The 17,416-nt window shown below is 39.5% G+C and overlaps 1 protein-coding gene and 1 pseudogene across 2 annotated transcripts in view; one reads left to right on the forward strand and one right to left on the reverse strand.

The window, feature by feature from the left end:
* The window catches only part of LOC105464958 (protein kinase C epsilon), a 538,891-nt gene that overhangs the window by 343,637 nt on the left and 177,838 nt on the right, over positions 1–17,416 (forward strand). For both annotated transcript variants that reach the window (XM_011713128.3, XM_011713127.3), the window contains exons 7-10: positions 7,220–7,362; positions 10,352–10,448; positions 13,261–13,457; positions 16,755–16,928. In XM_011713128.3, coding sequence (XP_011711430.1) covers positions 7,220–7,362; positions 10,352–10,448; positions 13,261–13,457; positions 16,755–16,928 — 611 coding nt within the window. The remainder of the gene's footprint in view (positions 1–7,219; positions 7,363–10,351; positions 10,449–13,260; positions 13,458–16,754; positions 16,929–17,416) is intronic.
* On the reverse strand, positions 9,769–10,190 carry LOC139357989 (large ribosomal subunit protein uL24-like; annotated as a pseudogene).

Genomic DNA, 17,416 nt, shown 5'->3' on the forward strand with positions numbered 1-17,416 from the left:
CAGCATTCTGCAACAGAGAGGTATATTTGTGAATGGTCAACGAACCTTCATTGACACATCATCATCAAAGTTCATAGTTTACGTTAGGGCTCATCCTTGGTGGTGTACATTCCATTATTTTGTTATACGTTATACAAGTGTATAATGACATGAATCTACCATTATAGTATCCTACAGAATAGTTTTACTACCCTAAAAATCCTCTATGCTCTGCTTCTTCATCCCTCCCTCTCTCCTAACCCCTGGTAACCACTAATCTTTTTACCATTTTCATAGTTTTACCTTTTCCAGAATGTCCTAAAGTTGGAATGATACAGTGGGTAGCCTTTTCAGATTGGCATCTTTCACTTAGCAATATGCATTTAATGTTCTGCTATGTCTTTTCACAGTTGATAACAGTTCTTTTTAAGGCTGGATAACATTTCAGTGTCTGGATATACCACAGTTTATCCGTTCACCTACTGAAGGACATTTTGCTTGCTTTCAAGTTTTGGCAATTATGAATACAACTGCTATAAACATCCATGTGCAGGTTTTTATATGAACATAACTCTTCACCTCATTTGGTTAAATATCAGTAATATAATTGCTGGATCTTATGGTAACGATATATTTAGTTTTGTAAGAAACTGCCAAACTGTCTCCCAAAGTGGCTAGACCACTGTGCATTCCCACCAGCAATGAATAAAAAATTCCTGTTGCTTCATATCCCAGATAGCATTGGGTGTTATCAGTGTTTTGTATTTTGGCTATTTTAATAGGTGTGTAGTGGTATCTTATTGTTTTAATTTGTAATTTCCTAAGACATGTGATGTGGAGCATCTTCTCATATGCTTATTTACCATCTGAATATCTTCTTTGGCGAGGTGCATGCTCAAGTCTTTTTGCCCATTGGGTTATTCATTTTGTTATTGTTGAGTTTAAGAGTTTGTTGCCTATATTGGATATTATAGGCATATATTATCATATATGTCTTTTGTAAATATTTTCTCCCAGTCTGTTACTTTTCTTATTCTATTGGCAGTGTTTGGTTTGGTTTTGTTTGTTTGTTTTGGTTTGGGGAGGTGGGGGACAGAGCAAAAGTTTTTTGTTTTAATGAAGTTCAGCTTATCAGTTATTTCTTTCATAGATCATGTCCATTCATCATGGTGTTGCATCAAGAAAGTTATCTCTGTAGCCAAGGTTACCTATATTTTCTTCTATATTATCTTCAAGGACTTTCATAGTTTTACCTTTTGCATTTAGGTCTACAGTCAATTTTGGATTCATTATTGTGAAGATTGTAAGGTTTGTGTCTAGATTCACTGTTTTGCATGTCTAGTTTTTCTAGCACCATTTGTTGAAAACTATCTTTGCTCCATTTTATTGCCTTTGCCCTTTTGTCAAAGATCAGTTGGCTGTGTTTGCGCGGGTCTGCTCTGGGCTCTCTGTTCTGTTGCTTTGATCTATTTGTCTGTTCCATTGATGTTTTGCCAATCCCACATTGTCTTGATTACTTCAGCTTTATATTAAGTCTTGAAATTGGGTAGTGTCAGTCTTCTGACTTTGTTCTTTTTCTTCAATATTGTGTTAGTCTTTTGCCTCGGTCTTTTGCTTCTCCATGTAAACTTTAGAATGAGTTTGTCGATATCCATAAATAACTTGCTGGGATTTTGATTAAGGTTGCTTTGAATATATAGATCGAATTTGGAAAGACATCTTGACAAATACTGAGTCTTTCTATCCGTGAATATGGTATATCTTTATATGTATTTAGTTCTTCATTTCTTTCACAAGGGTTTTGTAGTTCTACTCATATAGATCTTGTACATATTTTGTTAGATTTATATGTAAATATTTCATTTGGGGGAATGATAACATAGATGGTATTTTTTTATTTTTAAATTCCATTTGTTCATTGCTGGTGTATAGGAAAACAATTGACTTTTGTATATTAACTTTGTATTCTTCAATCTGGCTATAATCATTATTGGTTCCAGGGGTTTTTTGTTGATTCTTTTGGATTTTCTACATAGACAGTCATATCATTGACAAACAAAGATAGTTTTATAGTTTTATTTCTTCCTTTCCAATCAGTATACTTTTTATTTCTTTTTCTTGTCTTACTGCATTAGTTAGAACTTCCAGTATAGGGTTGAAAAGGAGTGGTGAGAGGGAACATCCTTTTTGTGTTCCTGATCTTAGTATGATATTGGCTATAGGGGTTTTGTTGATGTTCATTAAGTTGAGGAAATCTCCTTCTATTCCTTGGTTGCTGAGATATTTTATCATAAATAAATTTGGATTTTGTCAAATGCTTTGTCTACATCTATTGTTAGAACTATTTGATTTTTTTCTTTCTTTAGTCTATTGACATAATTGATTACATTAGTTGATTTTTCAGATGTTGAACCAGCCTTGCTTGCCTGGGATAAATCCTACTTGGTCATGATGTATAATTCTCTTTATAAATTGTTGGATTCAATTTGCTGATTGTTGTTGAAGATTTTGCGTTCATATTCATAAAAGCTATTGGTCTGTAGTTTTTAAAATAATATCTTTGCTTTGATATTATGGTAATGGTGGCCTCATAAAATGAGTTAGGATATACTACCTCTGTTTCTTTCTTCTAGAAGAGATTATAGAGAATTGATATAATTTCTTCCTTAAGTGTTTGGTAGAATTCACCATTTGGGCCTAGTACTTTCTGTTTTGAAAGGTTATTAATGATTGATTCTATTGCTTTACAAGATAAGCCTATTTATTGTGTATGTCTTCGTGTGTAAGTTTTGGCAGATTGTGTATTTTAAGGAATTAGTCTCATTTTGTGTGGATTATCAAATGTGTAGGCATAATATTCTTTATAATACTCCTTTATTCTTTTAATGCCCATGGGGTCCATAATGATGTCCTCTCTTTCATTTCTGATATTAATACTTTGTGTCTTCTCTCTCTCTCTCTTTCTCACTAGCATTACTAGAGGCTTATTGAGTCTATCGTTCTTTTCAAAGAACCAGCTTTTTGTTGTTGATTTTTCTCTATTGATTTTATGTTTTTAATTCAATTGATTTTTGCTCTAATTCTTATTATTTCTTTTCTCCTGCTTACTTTGGATTTAAGTAAGCTACTTTGGTCTCCTTTTTCTAGTTTGCTAAGAGAGAGGCTTAGATTATTGATTTTTAGAATCTTTTTCCTAATGTATGCATTCAAACTTCCTTTGAAGTACTTCCCTTGAAGCACTGCTTTTGCTGTATCCCACTAATTTTGATAAGTTGTATTTTATTTTATTTATTTTTTTGAGACAGAGTGTCACTCTGTCACCCAGGCTGAAGTGCAGTGGTACGATCTTGGCTCACTATAACCTCTACCTCCCGAGTTCAAGCAATTCTCCTGCCTCAGCCTCCCAAATAGCTGGGATTGCAGGCATGCACCACCACACCTGGCTCATTTTTGTATTTTTAGTAGAGATGGGGTTTTGCCATGTTGGCCAGGCTGGTCTCAAACTCCTGACCTAAAGTGATCTGACTGCCTTGGCCTCCCAAAGTGCTGGGATTACAGGCATGAGCCTCCATGCCTGGCAGATAAGTTGTATTTTCATTAATTCAAAATATTTTAAAATTTATCTTTAGATTTCTTTTCTCAGTCATATGCTGTTTAGCAATGTGTTTAATCTCCAAGTATTTTGGAATTTTTGAACTATCTTTCTGTTATTGATTTCCAGGTTAATTCCATTGTGGTCTGAAAGCCGACATTGTATGATTTCCATTCTTTTAAATTTGTTAAGGTGTGTCTTATGGCCCAAAATGTGGTCTTTCTTGATGATTGCTTCATGTCTTGAGAAGAATGTGTATTCTGTCACTGAATGAAGTTGTTGATGGATGTCAGTTATATTCAGTTGATTAATGTTGCTGTTGATTCAACTATGTTCTGATTTGCTGCCTGCTAGATCTGTTTATTTTTGAATAAAGGAGTGTTGCAGTCTCCAACTATAATAGCAGCAGCATCTGTTTCTCCTTGTAGTTCCATCAATTATTGCCTCACTTATTTTGATGCTCTGTTTTTAGATACATACACGTTAAAAATTACATCTTTTTTGAGAATTGACCTTTTTATCCCTAATAATTTTCCTTGCTCTGAAGTCTGCTGGGTCTCAAATTAATTTTGCTATTTCTGCTTTTTTGGGATTAGTGTTAGCATGGTATATCTTACTCTATGTCTTTCCTTTTAGTCTGTATGTGTCTTTAAGGTGGGTTTCTTGTGAACAACATACAGTTAGTTGTGTCTTGGGTTTTTTTGATCCACTCTAACAATTTGTCTTTTAATTGGTATATTTAGACCATTGATATTTGAGGTCAATGATTATTGATTATTAATGTTGTTGTGTTAATATCTACTATACTTGGTACTGTTTTCTATTTGTTGCCCTTGTTCTTTGTTTCTATGTCTGTCTTCCACTCATTTGCTGCCTTTTGTGGTTTTAATTGAGCATTTAATATGATCCTATTCTATTTCTCTTCTTTCTTAGCATATCAATTATGCTTTTTTTTTTACTTTTTTTAGTGCTTGCTGTAGAGTTTGCAGTATGCATTTATGACTAATCCAAATCTACTTTCAAATAATATTGTGCTGCTTCATGACAGCACAAGTACCTTATAATAACAAAATTATCCTAATTCCTCCCTGCCATCCTTGTCTCATTACTATAATTTATTTCACTTACACATAAGCATACCTAGCATATATGTAAACACTATAATTACACATAATCAGCACATTGTTAATATTATGATTTTGGGCAAACTATTAGCTGTTAAATTAATTAAGAATAAAAATAAAAGTTTTTATTTTACCTCCACTTATTTCTTCACCTTTCTTTACCTGCTCTTTCTCTTGTAGATCCAACTTTCTGAGCTGTATCATTTGTCTTCTCTCTGAAGAACTACTTTTAACATTTACAAGGCAGATCACTGCCCATAAATTCCTTCAATTTTTGTTTGCCTGAGGAAGTTTTAAGTTCTCCTTCACTTTTGAAGGATAATATTGCAGGGTAGAGGATTCTAGATCGGTGGGGTTTTTATCTCAACATTTTGAATGTTTAACTTCATTCTCTTCCTGCTAGCATGGTTTCTGAGGAGAGGTTGGAAGTAATTCTTATTTTTTCTCCTTTATAGGTAAGACTTTTTTTTTTTCCTTTGATGTCTTTCAGCATTTTTTAAATCACTGATTTTCTGTAGTTTAGAAATTATATGCCTAGGTATAGTTTTTTTGTTTTGTTTTTTGTTTGTTTGTTTGTTTGTGGCATTTATCCTGTGTGACGTTCTTCAAGCTTCCTGGAGCTATGGTTTGGTTTGGTGTCTGACGTTAATTCTGGGAAATTCTGTCCTCATTGTATCAAATATTAATATTTTGTTCTGTTCCTTTCTCTTTCTCCTTGTAGTGGTAGTCTCTTTATGCATATGTTACACTTTTTGTAGTTTCACCCAATCCTTGGATATTTTTTCCAGTCTTTGTTCTCTTTATTTTTTCATTTTTGAAGCTGCTATAGGTATATCCTGAAGCTCAGATATTGTTTCTTCAGCCATGTCTAGACTACTAACAAGCCCGTCAGAAGCTTTCTTCATTCTGTTAGTGTTTTTGATCTCTAGCAGTTCTTCTGATTCTTTCTTGGCATTTCTGTCTCTCTGCTTATATTACCCATTTGTTCTCACATGCTGTGGACATTATCCATTAGAACCCTTAGCATATTAATCACAGTTGTTTTAAATTCCCAGTCTGATAATTCCTGCGTCCCTGCTGTATCTGAGTCTAGTTCTGATGTTTGCCTTGTCACTTCAAACTGGGCTTTGTTGTTGTTGTTGTTTTTGTTTGTTTTGCCTTTTAGGATGCCTTACAATTTTGCTTGCCAGACATTATGTACTGGGTAAAAGGAACTGCCAGTAAATAGGCTGTGAGTAATGTGAGTGAGGTGTGGAGGGAGGGAAAGTATTATATAGACCTGTGATTAGGTCTTTTCATGAATTTGTGCCTTTGAACTGTGAACCTCACAAGTGCTGTTCAGTCCTCCCCTGGCCTTAGACAGAACAGGATGGCTAGAGTGGGCTGGAGTTGGGGATTTCCTTGCCCCCAGATCAGTCAGGGTCTGATAAAACCTCAATCGTTTAAGCTCTGATAAAATAGTTTCTCCTAAGAGAAATCCTCTTTAAGAAGAGCAGAGTGCTCTGGCCTATTTAAAAAAATAGCTCTCTCCCCATGTTCCCCACCCCCAACCCCCACACCAAAATCATGAGATTTTCTCCATATTTACTATGAGAATCTAGTTGAGCTCCTAAAGAGCACAGCTCTCAACTGAACATACAAAGGTCTATCAACTCAATGACTGGGTCCCCCTTAGAGTTTTTGACTCTCAGGTTTGTCTGCTCTGAGCCCCCCGTTTGTCAGTTACAGTTACAGTTTTTCTACCCCAGCATTGTTCTTATAGAGATTTCTGCTTCAGTAAGTTGTGATTCTCTGTATTCGCCTGGCTGGCTGTCTAATTTTGGGAGCAGCAGTTTCAGTTTGCTCTAGGACTTCACTTCACTTGGTGGATCTCGGAAGAGCTGTTGATTTTGTAGTTCGTTCAGCATTTTGCTTGTTAGAATTGAGTGCTGCTGACTTCTAGGCTCCTTAAGTGCCAGACTGAAAATGAGCAGGTTATTTTCACCTTTGATGTCCTATACCAAGGACAACTAAGTTAAGAGGGAAACACAAAGGAATTCATTGAATTCAGACTGTAGATTTGAAAGGGGCCTTAGAAGTCCAACCACTGGTTATTCTTCTGTCAGTAATGTTCCAACATTTTAATCAAGTAATGGAGTAGACTGTATACACATGACCTATTTGGGTCCAGAATTCAAATTAGCTTTTTTCAGAGAAAGGAATTAATTTCTTCTAGAGTCAGTGTCCACTCCCTGGAAAGAAATATAAATGTGAGATTTACTTACTTATCCATATTTCATATACATAGAAAGGATGGCTGGAAGGAAGTACTAGAAACAGTGGCTATCTCTGCAAGGTAGTTTAATGAATGATTTTGGTTCTGTATGATGTAAGACTTATATATATATATATTTTTCTATATTTTCCAAATTATATCTTAAATGAACATGTAATACTTCATGAACATATAATACAATCTCAAAGGAAAGAAGTAACATCTTAGGCCATGAATACTTATCTGTCTTTTCTCCATGTCTCCTTACAGTCTGCAAAATGAATGTTCACCGTCGATGTGAGACCAACGTGGCTCCCAACTGTGGAGTGGATGCCAGAGGAATCGCCAAAGTGCTGGCTGACCTGGGCGTTACCCCAGACAAAATCACCAACAGCGGCCAGAGGAGGAAAAAGGTAACTGGCTGTTTGGCGGTGTTTCTGGAGCCCTTTTCAGGCTGGCATTTCTGTGCTGGCTTCCAGAGGGTGCTCTGGAGTTGAGGTAATAAGATTCCTGGGTTTGAGGTATTTTACTCAAAACTGCAAGTGTTTCAAGCAAAAAACAGAGATAGAAGCCAGGCAGGTAACTGTCTTCTTCAGCTCCAAAAGTGAAGTGAAAACAAAGCAAGCCTCAAGGGTTAGTTTGCCAGACAAACATAAACTTTGAGATGAGGAATTTGAAATTCCTTCTAGAAAAAGCTTAACAACTCTATACAAGGAAATGGACTTATCTGCTTCCAGAGCTGGCATGAAAGCAATGTTAGTGTCTGAACTTCACCCTTGGTATCATTATAATGAAGATAAATGGATGAAGAACTGGAACCACATTCTTTTCTAGGGAGGAAGCCAAGATGATTTGTGATCGTACCAGCACTGAGCTGCCCAGGGAATATTGTTAATGTCTCGCGACACGAAACATCTGGGCCTTTCTTTGGAGACCAAAACTGTCTCTATCTCTGTGACATTCTAAATATCAGTAAGAAGAGATCCATTTGCCAAAATGTTATTTGGTAAGTCAGGACCCACAGATGTAAACAGAGGGAAAGGCATCTGTAGCATTTCGTTTGTAGGCTCTTCTTTAGCCCTGGCTCCTAGCCTAGAAAATTTAAGATGTCTTTGAAAAGTAAGTTATGAGATAATTAGAACCATGTTAACGGGGCAGAAAATCTGAGTGAGGGGTGCAGTGGGGAGTGGCCCTCATTGCCCAGTGGCAAACATCCTCAAGCCCCCTGCTAGAAAAGCAAGTCTGACTCTAGGTACCTCTGCAATCTTGACACCTAAATAGTCTCCCTGAATTTTGCCCTGAAATGTCTTCTAAAGGCTTTTCCTGCATTTCCTGGTCATCTTGTCATGTTAGAAGCTACCCATGGCTCTTCCATGTGGCTTCTCTTGTATAGGAAAGGTTGAAGTGTTCTTATTTTCTTAAACTTCTCCTTCTACTCTGTTTTCTCAATAAGCAGAGCTGTTTTGCAAGGGTTGCAGAAGAAATTCTCTTCTCCCTGGTTGAGATAACCGAGACTTTGTGCTTTTGGTGGCTCTTCTCGGCTTTGTAAATCCCATTGGTGGAAACAGGACTTCAGTTGTTGACCCAAGGCGCTGGAATGGCAAGCAGAATATCAGTACCCGAGAATGCTAGGGCCCTGCTGAAGAGGCGAGCTGAGCGAACACTCTGTGATGACAGTGTTATGCAGACACATTTAAAAGCTCTAGAGAGAGCCCTTTTCAGGAGACGTGGCTTTTATTCTTGTCTAGAAGTAAATTAAGACAGAATCTTTGTCATGAAACATTTAAAAGAAAGCTCAGTACCAGCTCTCTTTGCCCTATATTTACATGGGCTATCATGCCAGCTGTGAGGCATTGTCTGCCTTGTCTTGGATTTGGAAGAACTAACAGGTAAGAAGCCAACATGGAGAAATTCAAGAAGGGGCAGGGTAGAAGGCTGATGGACTGTAGTCCTGATATTTGTATTGCTGGGATGCTTCTGATGCAAAAATTGGAAAAACTAAGTTGTAACTGAAGTCACTATGAGAGGATGGGAGAGAAGCGCCCTTGGTCTGAAGCTTCAAGGCCTCTTTGCAGGAATATCAGACTTTCTGGTGCTTTGGTAGCCCTCGTGTTGCCCCTTGCAACTAGTCCATCATCCAGAAAGGATGTGTGTGCACAGTGGGTAGACCAAGAGTAAGTACTAAAAGGGAGCAGAAGTGTTTGTGATCTTTGAGTCTAAGCCACTGATGTTAATGGAAACTCAAAGTGGGATATGCCAGCATCTATGCCAAGGAACAAACCTCACTAGAGGTGTTCTATTAAAATTTGCCAACAAATATCAATATATCTGAAAATATTTATTGAGCATCTATTATGTTTCTTACTTTGTATAAGTCACTAGGGGCATTAAAAGTGCCGGACAGAGTCTTACCTTCAAATATCCTATAGTCTACTTAAGCAGAGAACCCCTCACAATATACATACAAAGGTGCTAACTATAGAAAGCTGAATAAGATAATTAATAAGTGCCAAACAGGTGTTAAAGACAAGTATCACATTGCTTTATGTGAGATAACTTGCATTGCTTGGATAGTTGGAGGGGGGCTTTATGGAAGACATGGGGTTGAGCTTTGCTTAGAAAGGTCAATTGTATTTGGGTAGAATAAAAAGTGAACAAACTGAAGTCTCTTGTTTTCTTCCCTTTAATTGGCAAATGAAAACTTGAGTCTGTGCTTTCAGAATATCAATTCAGCAGGTGCCACTGGGTACTAGGAACTCTCTCTCTCTCTCTTTTTTTTTTTCATTTTAGCAGTTTTTAATGAAAGTTGTATGTAAGATTTATACCTGAATCATCTCAATTGTTTTTTCGTTGTATTTGCCCTTCTCCTTTCCTACATGGTGAGATGTGGCTTTCCGTTCAAGGATCTCTTTGCAGTCTTTGTCCAGCTTTAGCTTGCTGGGGTAGATGCCTACATGGATAGTTGTACATTAGTCTTTTCCTGCTGTACCCATTCAATGTAGATGATGTATTTCTTCCTGTAAACCTGGACTACTTTTCCAATTTGCTGACCTTTATAGTGTCCTCGCACAACCCGAAGTACTTCATCCTTTTGGATGGGGTTGGATCAAACATTGTACCTCTGTCTCAGCTCTTTGGAACGAGGGGAAGGCATCATCCTTCTGTGAACATGGGAAGGTGCATTGAAATTCCTTTTGTGGTTCTTGCTCTGGTCAGAAGTCACAGAGAGATCCAACTTCATTTTGTCTACTTCAGTGATGGCTGCAAGAGGACAGAGATCTACTGAGTTCCCGCTACTCTGGGAACTCTCACGGCTCTTGTATGGCATCTTGATGCTTTTGACATCAGAAAACTCTCAACCTCCCTTCTGATGCCTCTGTCCCTGCTTTCTCTCCTCTCTAGCTCATTGCTGGTGCCGAGTCCCCGCAACCTGCTTCTGGAAGCTCACCATCTGAGGAAGATCGATCCAAGTCAGCACCCACCTCCCCTTGTGACCAGGGTGAGACCCTCAGATTTGCTTCCTGACCTCTGAGTTCTGCCATTGGATGGACCAAGGAGCTCTGAGGCCTCTTTAACCAAGAGTGAGCTTGTTAGCTGAAATAGCTAGCAGCCTTGGCGGGTTTTCAAACACCCTTTGCCTGTTGATTTAATAGTTCTTTCATTCTATAAGACCTTCTTGAGGGCTGGGCATTCCATGGCCATATCGGCTTTAAATTCCTTCCAGGCCAGGGTGAGAGGAGAGCAAGTGTATGATGTTATGGTTCTCTGTTTTCCCTTGCCTCTGTCCCTGGTTCCAAGGGTACTAGAGAGAGAAGGGTACAGCTCCCTCTCTTAAAGCTCTTGCCTGGCCCTCGACCTGTCAGCGCCACTCCCTTGAGTTGAGTTTGACATTCCTTTCCCCATCATCATACCCAAAACCTGAGATCAGCTTGAGTTTGGGGCTGGGTGAGGGAAGATGTCTTCCATCCTGGCCTTTGAGTGGATGGGGATAGAAAGATGAAGCTAGAGGAGAGACTGAGAAAAGAAGTGGGAAGGAGGCCAGTCCCAGGCCTGATTCCCCTCTATAGCTCCAGATAGCTCCTTCTGTCTGAATATGCTTCAGACAATAAGTTCTGTGGACATAATTTGCACAATAATAATTCTGCAGCCATCTGAGAATGCTGAGGCTGAAGAGGGACTTACACTTGCAAAACCTCCTACTCTGGTGACCATTACCAGATATGACTGGCAAGGGACATATGCATCTGCAGAACAGGAATACCCAACCCAGCCTGACAATGGTGCCTTGGTGTTCTATATCCCCTTTTGTATTCATTATCCTAATTTTATGCCCACACCCACTCTATGGTGGTGCTTCATTACTGTCCCCCAGGTTAGCGTGTGGGAAGTGGAAGGTCAGAGTGTTGTCAAGGTTTGGAGATAAGTCAGTGGTAAGGGCAAGACTGTACCCATGCTGGCTGAGGGACCCACTCTCAGAAACCCTGCCATCAAACCTTCCTTGGAGGTCACCACCATGACCCAGACCTTCTTACCCAGGAGTAAATAAAAAGAGCTTTGGGGTCATGCGCCAGCCATGAGGCCACAAAATAATTGGTCTCAGTCCCTCTTCATGCTACTCCAATTAACTTTCTGTGTCTTTACACTCTACCTCATTCCAAATGAGATTTGAAGCATTCATAAGCAGCCTGACAGTACTCTGGGGCTGCAGAACTTGTAGCTATTTTCCCAGACCAGTTTGGGGGTTTTCACGTGTTCCTTTCTGAGACTGAGATCCCCTTTGGGAGCTTCAGGGAGACAGGGTCATATGGGAAAGAGAGCCCAAGTAAGAGTTCAGAGACCAGGGTTTCTAGGCCTGGCTCCTGCCCCGCATGCTCTCTGGCTCTGAGCTCTGTCATTGGATGGGTACAGTAGCAGGTTGTAGTGCTCCCCAGGGCCTCTGCTCATCCCACTTGACACAGGGGCCAGGATTTCCCAGTAGTGATGTGAGCACAGATGTCCCTCTGAGTGACATTATTACACAACAGAAATCAGACATAGTTTATTTTTCTTCCCTTGTAAGAATAAATAGAAAAACTTTTTCTTCAAGCTTTGGTGTCCCTAAACAACTATGTTCTGCCTTCCAAAATTCATTTAATAACTGAGACTTTTAGCTCTATGGTGAGATTAAAAGTTACTTAGTCAAGCTAAGTGATAGGCAGATAACTGCTGAATTGGCAAGGGGAGGGTCTGCAGACTTAGCAGCTTTCCCCCACTTCACCCTCCCCAACACATCTCAGAGGAGCCAAACTCCAGATCTAGGAAAGATCTCTGGATTCCTTGAGTGAGCCCTTATGGGACTCTGTCCTCCTGAAAAGAAGCTGAAGATCTCTTTCTGTCACTCATGCCTAATTCTGATTCCCAAGGGCTAATAGGCTGTGTTCGCCTTCTGTAATCCGTTATTCACAAGCATCATTTAAAATCAGATTATGCTCAAGACGCCCATTTCCACACAAAAGACTGCGTGTCTTGATGAATGAGTTGCTAACAGTAAAGCTTCTTCAAATAGAAAAGGTCAGAGGATCATCCAGCATTATCTCCCCCAGGTAATTCAAGTCACAAGCTCTAGAGTAGGGCACAAGACTGTCTCATAGTTGAGAAGTTTTACTGAGAAATTCCCGCCCCATTGGAGATAAGTTTGCAACATGTCACTTGGGAAAGCAATTCTGTTGTTAATAATAAGCCCATTGCTCGTTTTGTTAGATAACCTTGTGTGAGATGGGTATTTAGAAGAAACCCGGCAACAAGGCTGAGTAAAGGCTTTTAGAAGGTGTGAAGATTTCCACCTTCAGTGATCAGCCACCATTCTGATGGCTCGGTTATTGAAATAATTATATCACCAATGATTACTGTGATGACAGTTCCTGATTCGTTGTTCTCATCTTCAAAGGAAACTTGAAGGATACCTATGACTCTGCAGAATTCTAGAGAGGGCCCAGATTTGTGTGCTGCACCTAGAACAATGGAATAGGCTACTAGCCAAAGGGGGCTTTCAGAGAGACGGCCAGGTCCAGTGTAATCTGGAGTTTACAAGGGCAGGGAAGGGACTGTGTCCTCCTCCTCTTTGCATACCTAGGCTCTGCTGCGCATTGGGTGCCAACGAGAATATGGTGAACAGATGAGGGAACATACAAAGGGATGCCACACTGGATCTGTTGTTATGAAGAACCAGAAAGAGGACTGAGAGCTTACAGGGGAAAGTCTGAGTGTTGAGTCCTAATGGAACAGCTTATGAGGTATGCACTAATGCAATTTCTTGTTCCCCTTGGCCCTAGAAATAAAAGAACTTGAGAACAACATTCGGAAAGCCTTGTCATTTGACAACCGAGGGGAGGAGCACCGGTCGGCATCATCTCCTGATGGCCAGCTGAGTCCTGGGGAGAACGGCGAAGTCCGGCAAGGCCAGGCCAAGCGCCTGGGCCTGGATGAGTTCAACTTCATCAAGGTGTTGGGCAAAGGCAGCTTTGGCAAGGTCTGTGGCACACATGGGTGGAACTGCTGGTTTTGTTCTACTCCTTAGCGTTGTTTCATCTGTTTGATCTAAGATTGAGAGAGGAACTTTTCAGACTGATCTCGTTAGGTTTTCTTTCCTTCCTTGTAAGTGCAAATGACCTGAGGCCAAGCAGATAGGAACCCTGGTTCTACTATTAATTGGCTATATGAGACTTTCACATAGTGATTTAATCTCTTTGGAATTCAGTTTTTCTCATTTGTTGAATGGGGACAGGAATCAAGTGAGATGGTAAATGAGAAAGCACTTTGGAAAGTTTTAAATGCTCAGTGTTCCAAGTTAATAATAGTATCAATACATGTCTTCCCTGCTTCAGAGATCCAGCTGAAATTCTGTTTTTAATTCATTATGAAGACTTTGAGAATGAATTCCTGCCCTCAGTAAACCTAGGGTTCAAAGCAAATTTAGCATGCATTACTTTGGAAGGTAAATTTTATTTAACTGATCTTTCTGGCATGTAGTAAATGTTTTGTTTATCCTCTATATGTGGCAAGAGAATGGGAATAATCATCTCATGCCTTGGATCAGGGTCCTCTGTCCTTGGTGTCATTCTCCATATCTTGTTCCCCACTGAGATGAATGCAGTGGTGTGGGGTGTGGCGTTTAGTATGCTCAATAAAGCATAAAGGTGGTCAGCCACCATACTGATGGCTAGGTGAAATGAAAAAATTAACCCCTGTTCATTTTATAAAGAAGATGAAGGGGCAGGAAGCAGAGGAAGCTGTTTGCATTTCACCTGAGATCTCTGATTGTTCCCTGGCTCTATTCAGAGCTGAGCCTGGGAGTCACCTTCCTGGGGCCTCCTGAGAGGTTCTGGGAGGTCCTGCTCTGGGGACCAGGAAGCTCCTGGGATCACATGCCCTGGCATGTCCTGGACTCTTGAAAGCAGCAGCCTGTCAATCAGCTGGTTCATCCCACCTGGTTCCCAGCTGTCTCACCTGCCCCTATCTCACCCTGATATCACTCTGGTGGGAAGGTAACTGGGGTTTACTTAAATGGCAAAAGCTGAAGCAATTACATTCTTTAGAGACTGGCTAAATAAGAAGAGGTCCTCTGGTTAGGCATAATTCTGGGGCGTGAGCAGGATGCAGTCTAATTTTGAGCAAGACTCCAAGATTCTAGGTTTTCATATAGTGTAGGCAGGATGGGAACTTAGATGACTTTGGAGCATTTAGGTTATCTCTTAGGAAAAATCACAGCCAAAGTTTGAGCCAGTTTTAAAGAGTCTGTAAAATATGTGGGTGACAAAAAGTCTTCAGGTTAACATCATGAATTCCCTCATTAAGTTTCTGATGGCTGCTTTTTAGCTTTGATGACTTACATTGGAATACTGTACTTAGGAGTTACTTATTTAAGAAGAGAAAGGCTTGTGACATTTGTAGGTAAATGAGTGCAAAAATATCAAATGATAGGAACACTTTAAGAAAATAGAACTGTTAATTAGCTCTCTTGAATAGGAATCACGTTTCCAGCTTCAAAGTTATAAAAGAAACTATAAAGGCAAACAAGGACAGATTCAACTACATAAAGATACATGATTCTTTTCAATAGAATAAAATAACAGAAAATCATAAAACAGGCTTAGAAAAACTTTTACAGAAAGTAAAGGGTTAGTATCTTTATATATCATATGTGTATAAATTTGTAAGAAATTAATATGATAGCAGCATAATAAGACAAAAGAGACGGGAGTAATTTACACAGAAAGAAATACAGTCAGAAAACATATTTTTAAGGTTTCATTTTAAGTTAAAATAGCATCACTGTAACATTTCACACCTATTAAGTGAGCAAAAAGACTTTTTAAGTGAAACTACTCAGTGTTGTTAAGTCACCGTGAAACTCCAACACTCCTACATTACTAGTGCCACATTGTATCACACATCCTTTTTGAAAATAGGAAATGTGCAAAATGCTTAACCCTTTACCTACTTATGAGAGTTTCCATCTTACAAATGTAATCCAAGAGGAATTGTTTTAATTGTGTACAAAAATACTCAATGCAATTTACATAATACTTAATGATTAGATATAACTTAAGTGTCTAATTTGAGGGAAATGGTTAAATAAATTATGTTTACTTGAATTGAATATAAGCAACCGTGATAATGATGGAGACCACGTGGAGAATGTCTGTAAGATAACGTTCAGTTAAAAATAGTTACAACTGGCCGGGCGCGGTGGCTCAAGCCTGTAATCCCAGCACTTTGGGAGGCTGAGACAGGCGGATCACAAGGTCAGGAGATCGAGACCATCCTGGCGAACACGGTGAAACCCCGTCTCTACTAAAAATACATAAAAAACTAGCCGGGCGAGGTGGCGGGCGCCTGTAGTCCCAGCTACTTGGGAGGCTGAGGCAGGAGAATGGAGTAAACCCGGGAGGCGGAGCTTGCAGTGAGCTGAGATCCGGCCACTGCACTCCAGCCTGGGCGACAGAGCGAGACTCCGTCTCAAAAAAAAAAAAAAAAAAAAAAAAAATTGTTACAATATTTTACTGTAACTGTAAAAATATTTGATGTACTGTAATTGTAAGTATGACAAACACATATAAACATATGAATAACCATTCAACAGATGTGCATTGAACTTCTCTTTTCTATGCCTGGGCACTGTGCCAGAGATTAAAAATAAATAAATTGTAGTAACTATTAGAATGTAGTAATGGTAAAATTGTAGTAACTGTGGAATAGGAAGTTTTCTTAAACATTACATATACATCTTGAGAGGGGGTCTTGCTGTGTTGCCCATGCTGATCTGTAACTCCTGGGCTCAAACTATCCTCCTACCTCAGCCTCCCAAGTATCTTGGGTGCATGCCACCACACCTGGCTTGTTATAATATTTAAAATTACACACGCCTGTAATCCCGGCACTTTGGGAGGCCGAGGTGGGTGGATCACGAGGTCAGGAGGTCGAGACCATCCTGGCTAACACGGTGAAACCCCGTCTACTAAAAATACAAAAAAATTAGCTGAGCGTGGTGGCAGGCACCTGTAGTCCCAGCTACTTGGGAGGCTGAGGCAGGAGAATGTTGTGAACCCAGGAGGCAGAGCTTGCAGTGAGCCGAGATCGTGCCACTGCACCCAGTCCGGGTGACACAGCAAGACTCTGTCTCAAAATAAATAAATAAATAAATAAAAATAATATTTAAAATCAAAGAAAAAACATAATTAGTTTTTAAAGTATTTGGTATTAGCTTATGTTTCTTCTTTTTATTCCATGCATGCATAGATTGATGGAGGCAATTGATTGATTGCAGGTCATGTTGGCAGAACTCAAGGGCAAAGATGAAGTATATGCTGTGAAGGTCTTAAAGAAGGATGTCATCCTTCAGGATGATGACGTGGACTGCACAATGACAGAGAAGAGGATTTTGGCTCTGGCACGGAAACACCCTTACCTTACCCAACTCTACTGCTGCTTCCAGACCAAGGTATGTTAGGAAGAAGCTGGCTGGCTGCCATTTGGGGCATCTTGACTATCAGATAAAATACCGATTTTAGACCCTCTACATTGTTCTCTCAAAGACTTTGTAAAGTGGGATGGGTTTTACCCTTGAAAAGATCAGGATATATTTGAACAGCATCTTCTTTTTTAGGGCACTGGATTTTCCATTCAAGGTTGTGCTTGTGAAGGGATGAGAGAGCTGTAGAATTCTTTGCAGCTAGAGCTGGACAAAGCCAAATGGCTAAACTCACTGTTTGCTCATTGGAAAAACCAAGTGCCGTTAGTCCTTGCTCTGCTCCTAACTTTCTATCACTGATCAACTCACTTAACTTGTAAGTTATTTTCATGTCATATGAAAAAGAGTAAAGGCCACCTTAATCTCTTCTAATCTGTGTAATGTCATCTGAAGTAAAGGATGTGAACAAATGCTTAAAATTTCGTAGTGAAACACAAATATAAGGCAGCATTTTTAAT

This window comes from Macaca nemestrina, chromosome 13, assembly GCF_043159975.1.
Source record: "Macaca nemestrina isolate mMacNem1 chromosome 13, mMacNem.hap1, whole genome shotgun sequence".
Classification (NCBI taxonomy): Eukaryota; Metazoa; Chordata; class Mammalia; order Primates; family Cercopithecidae; genus Macaca; species Macaca nemestrina.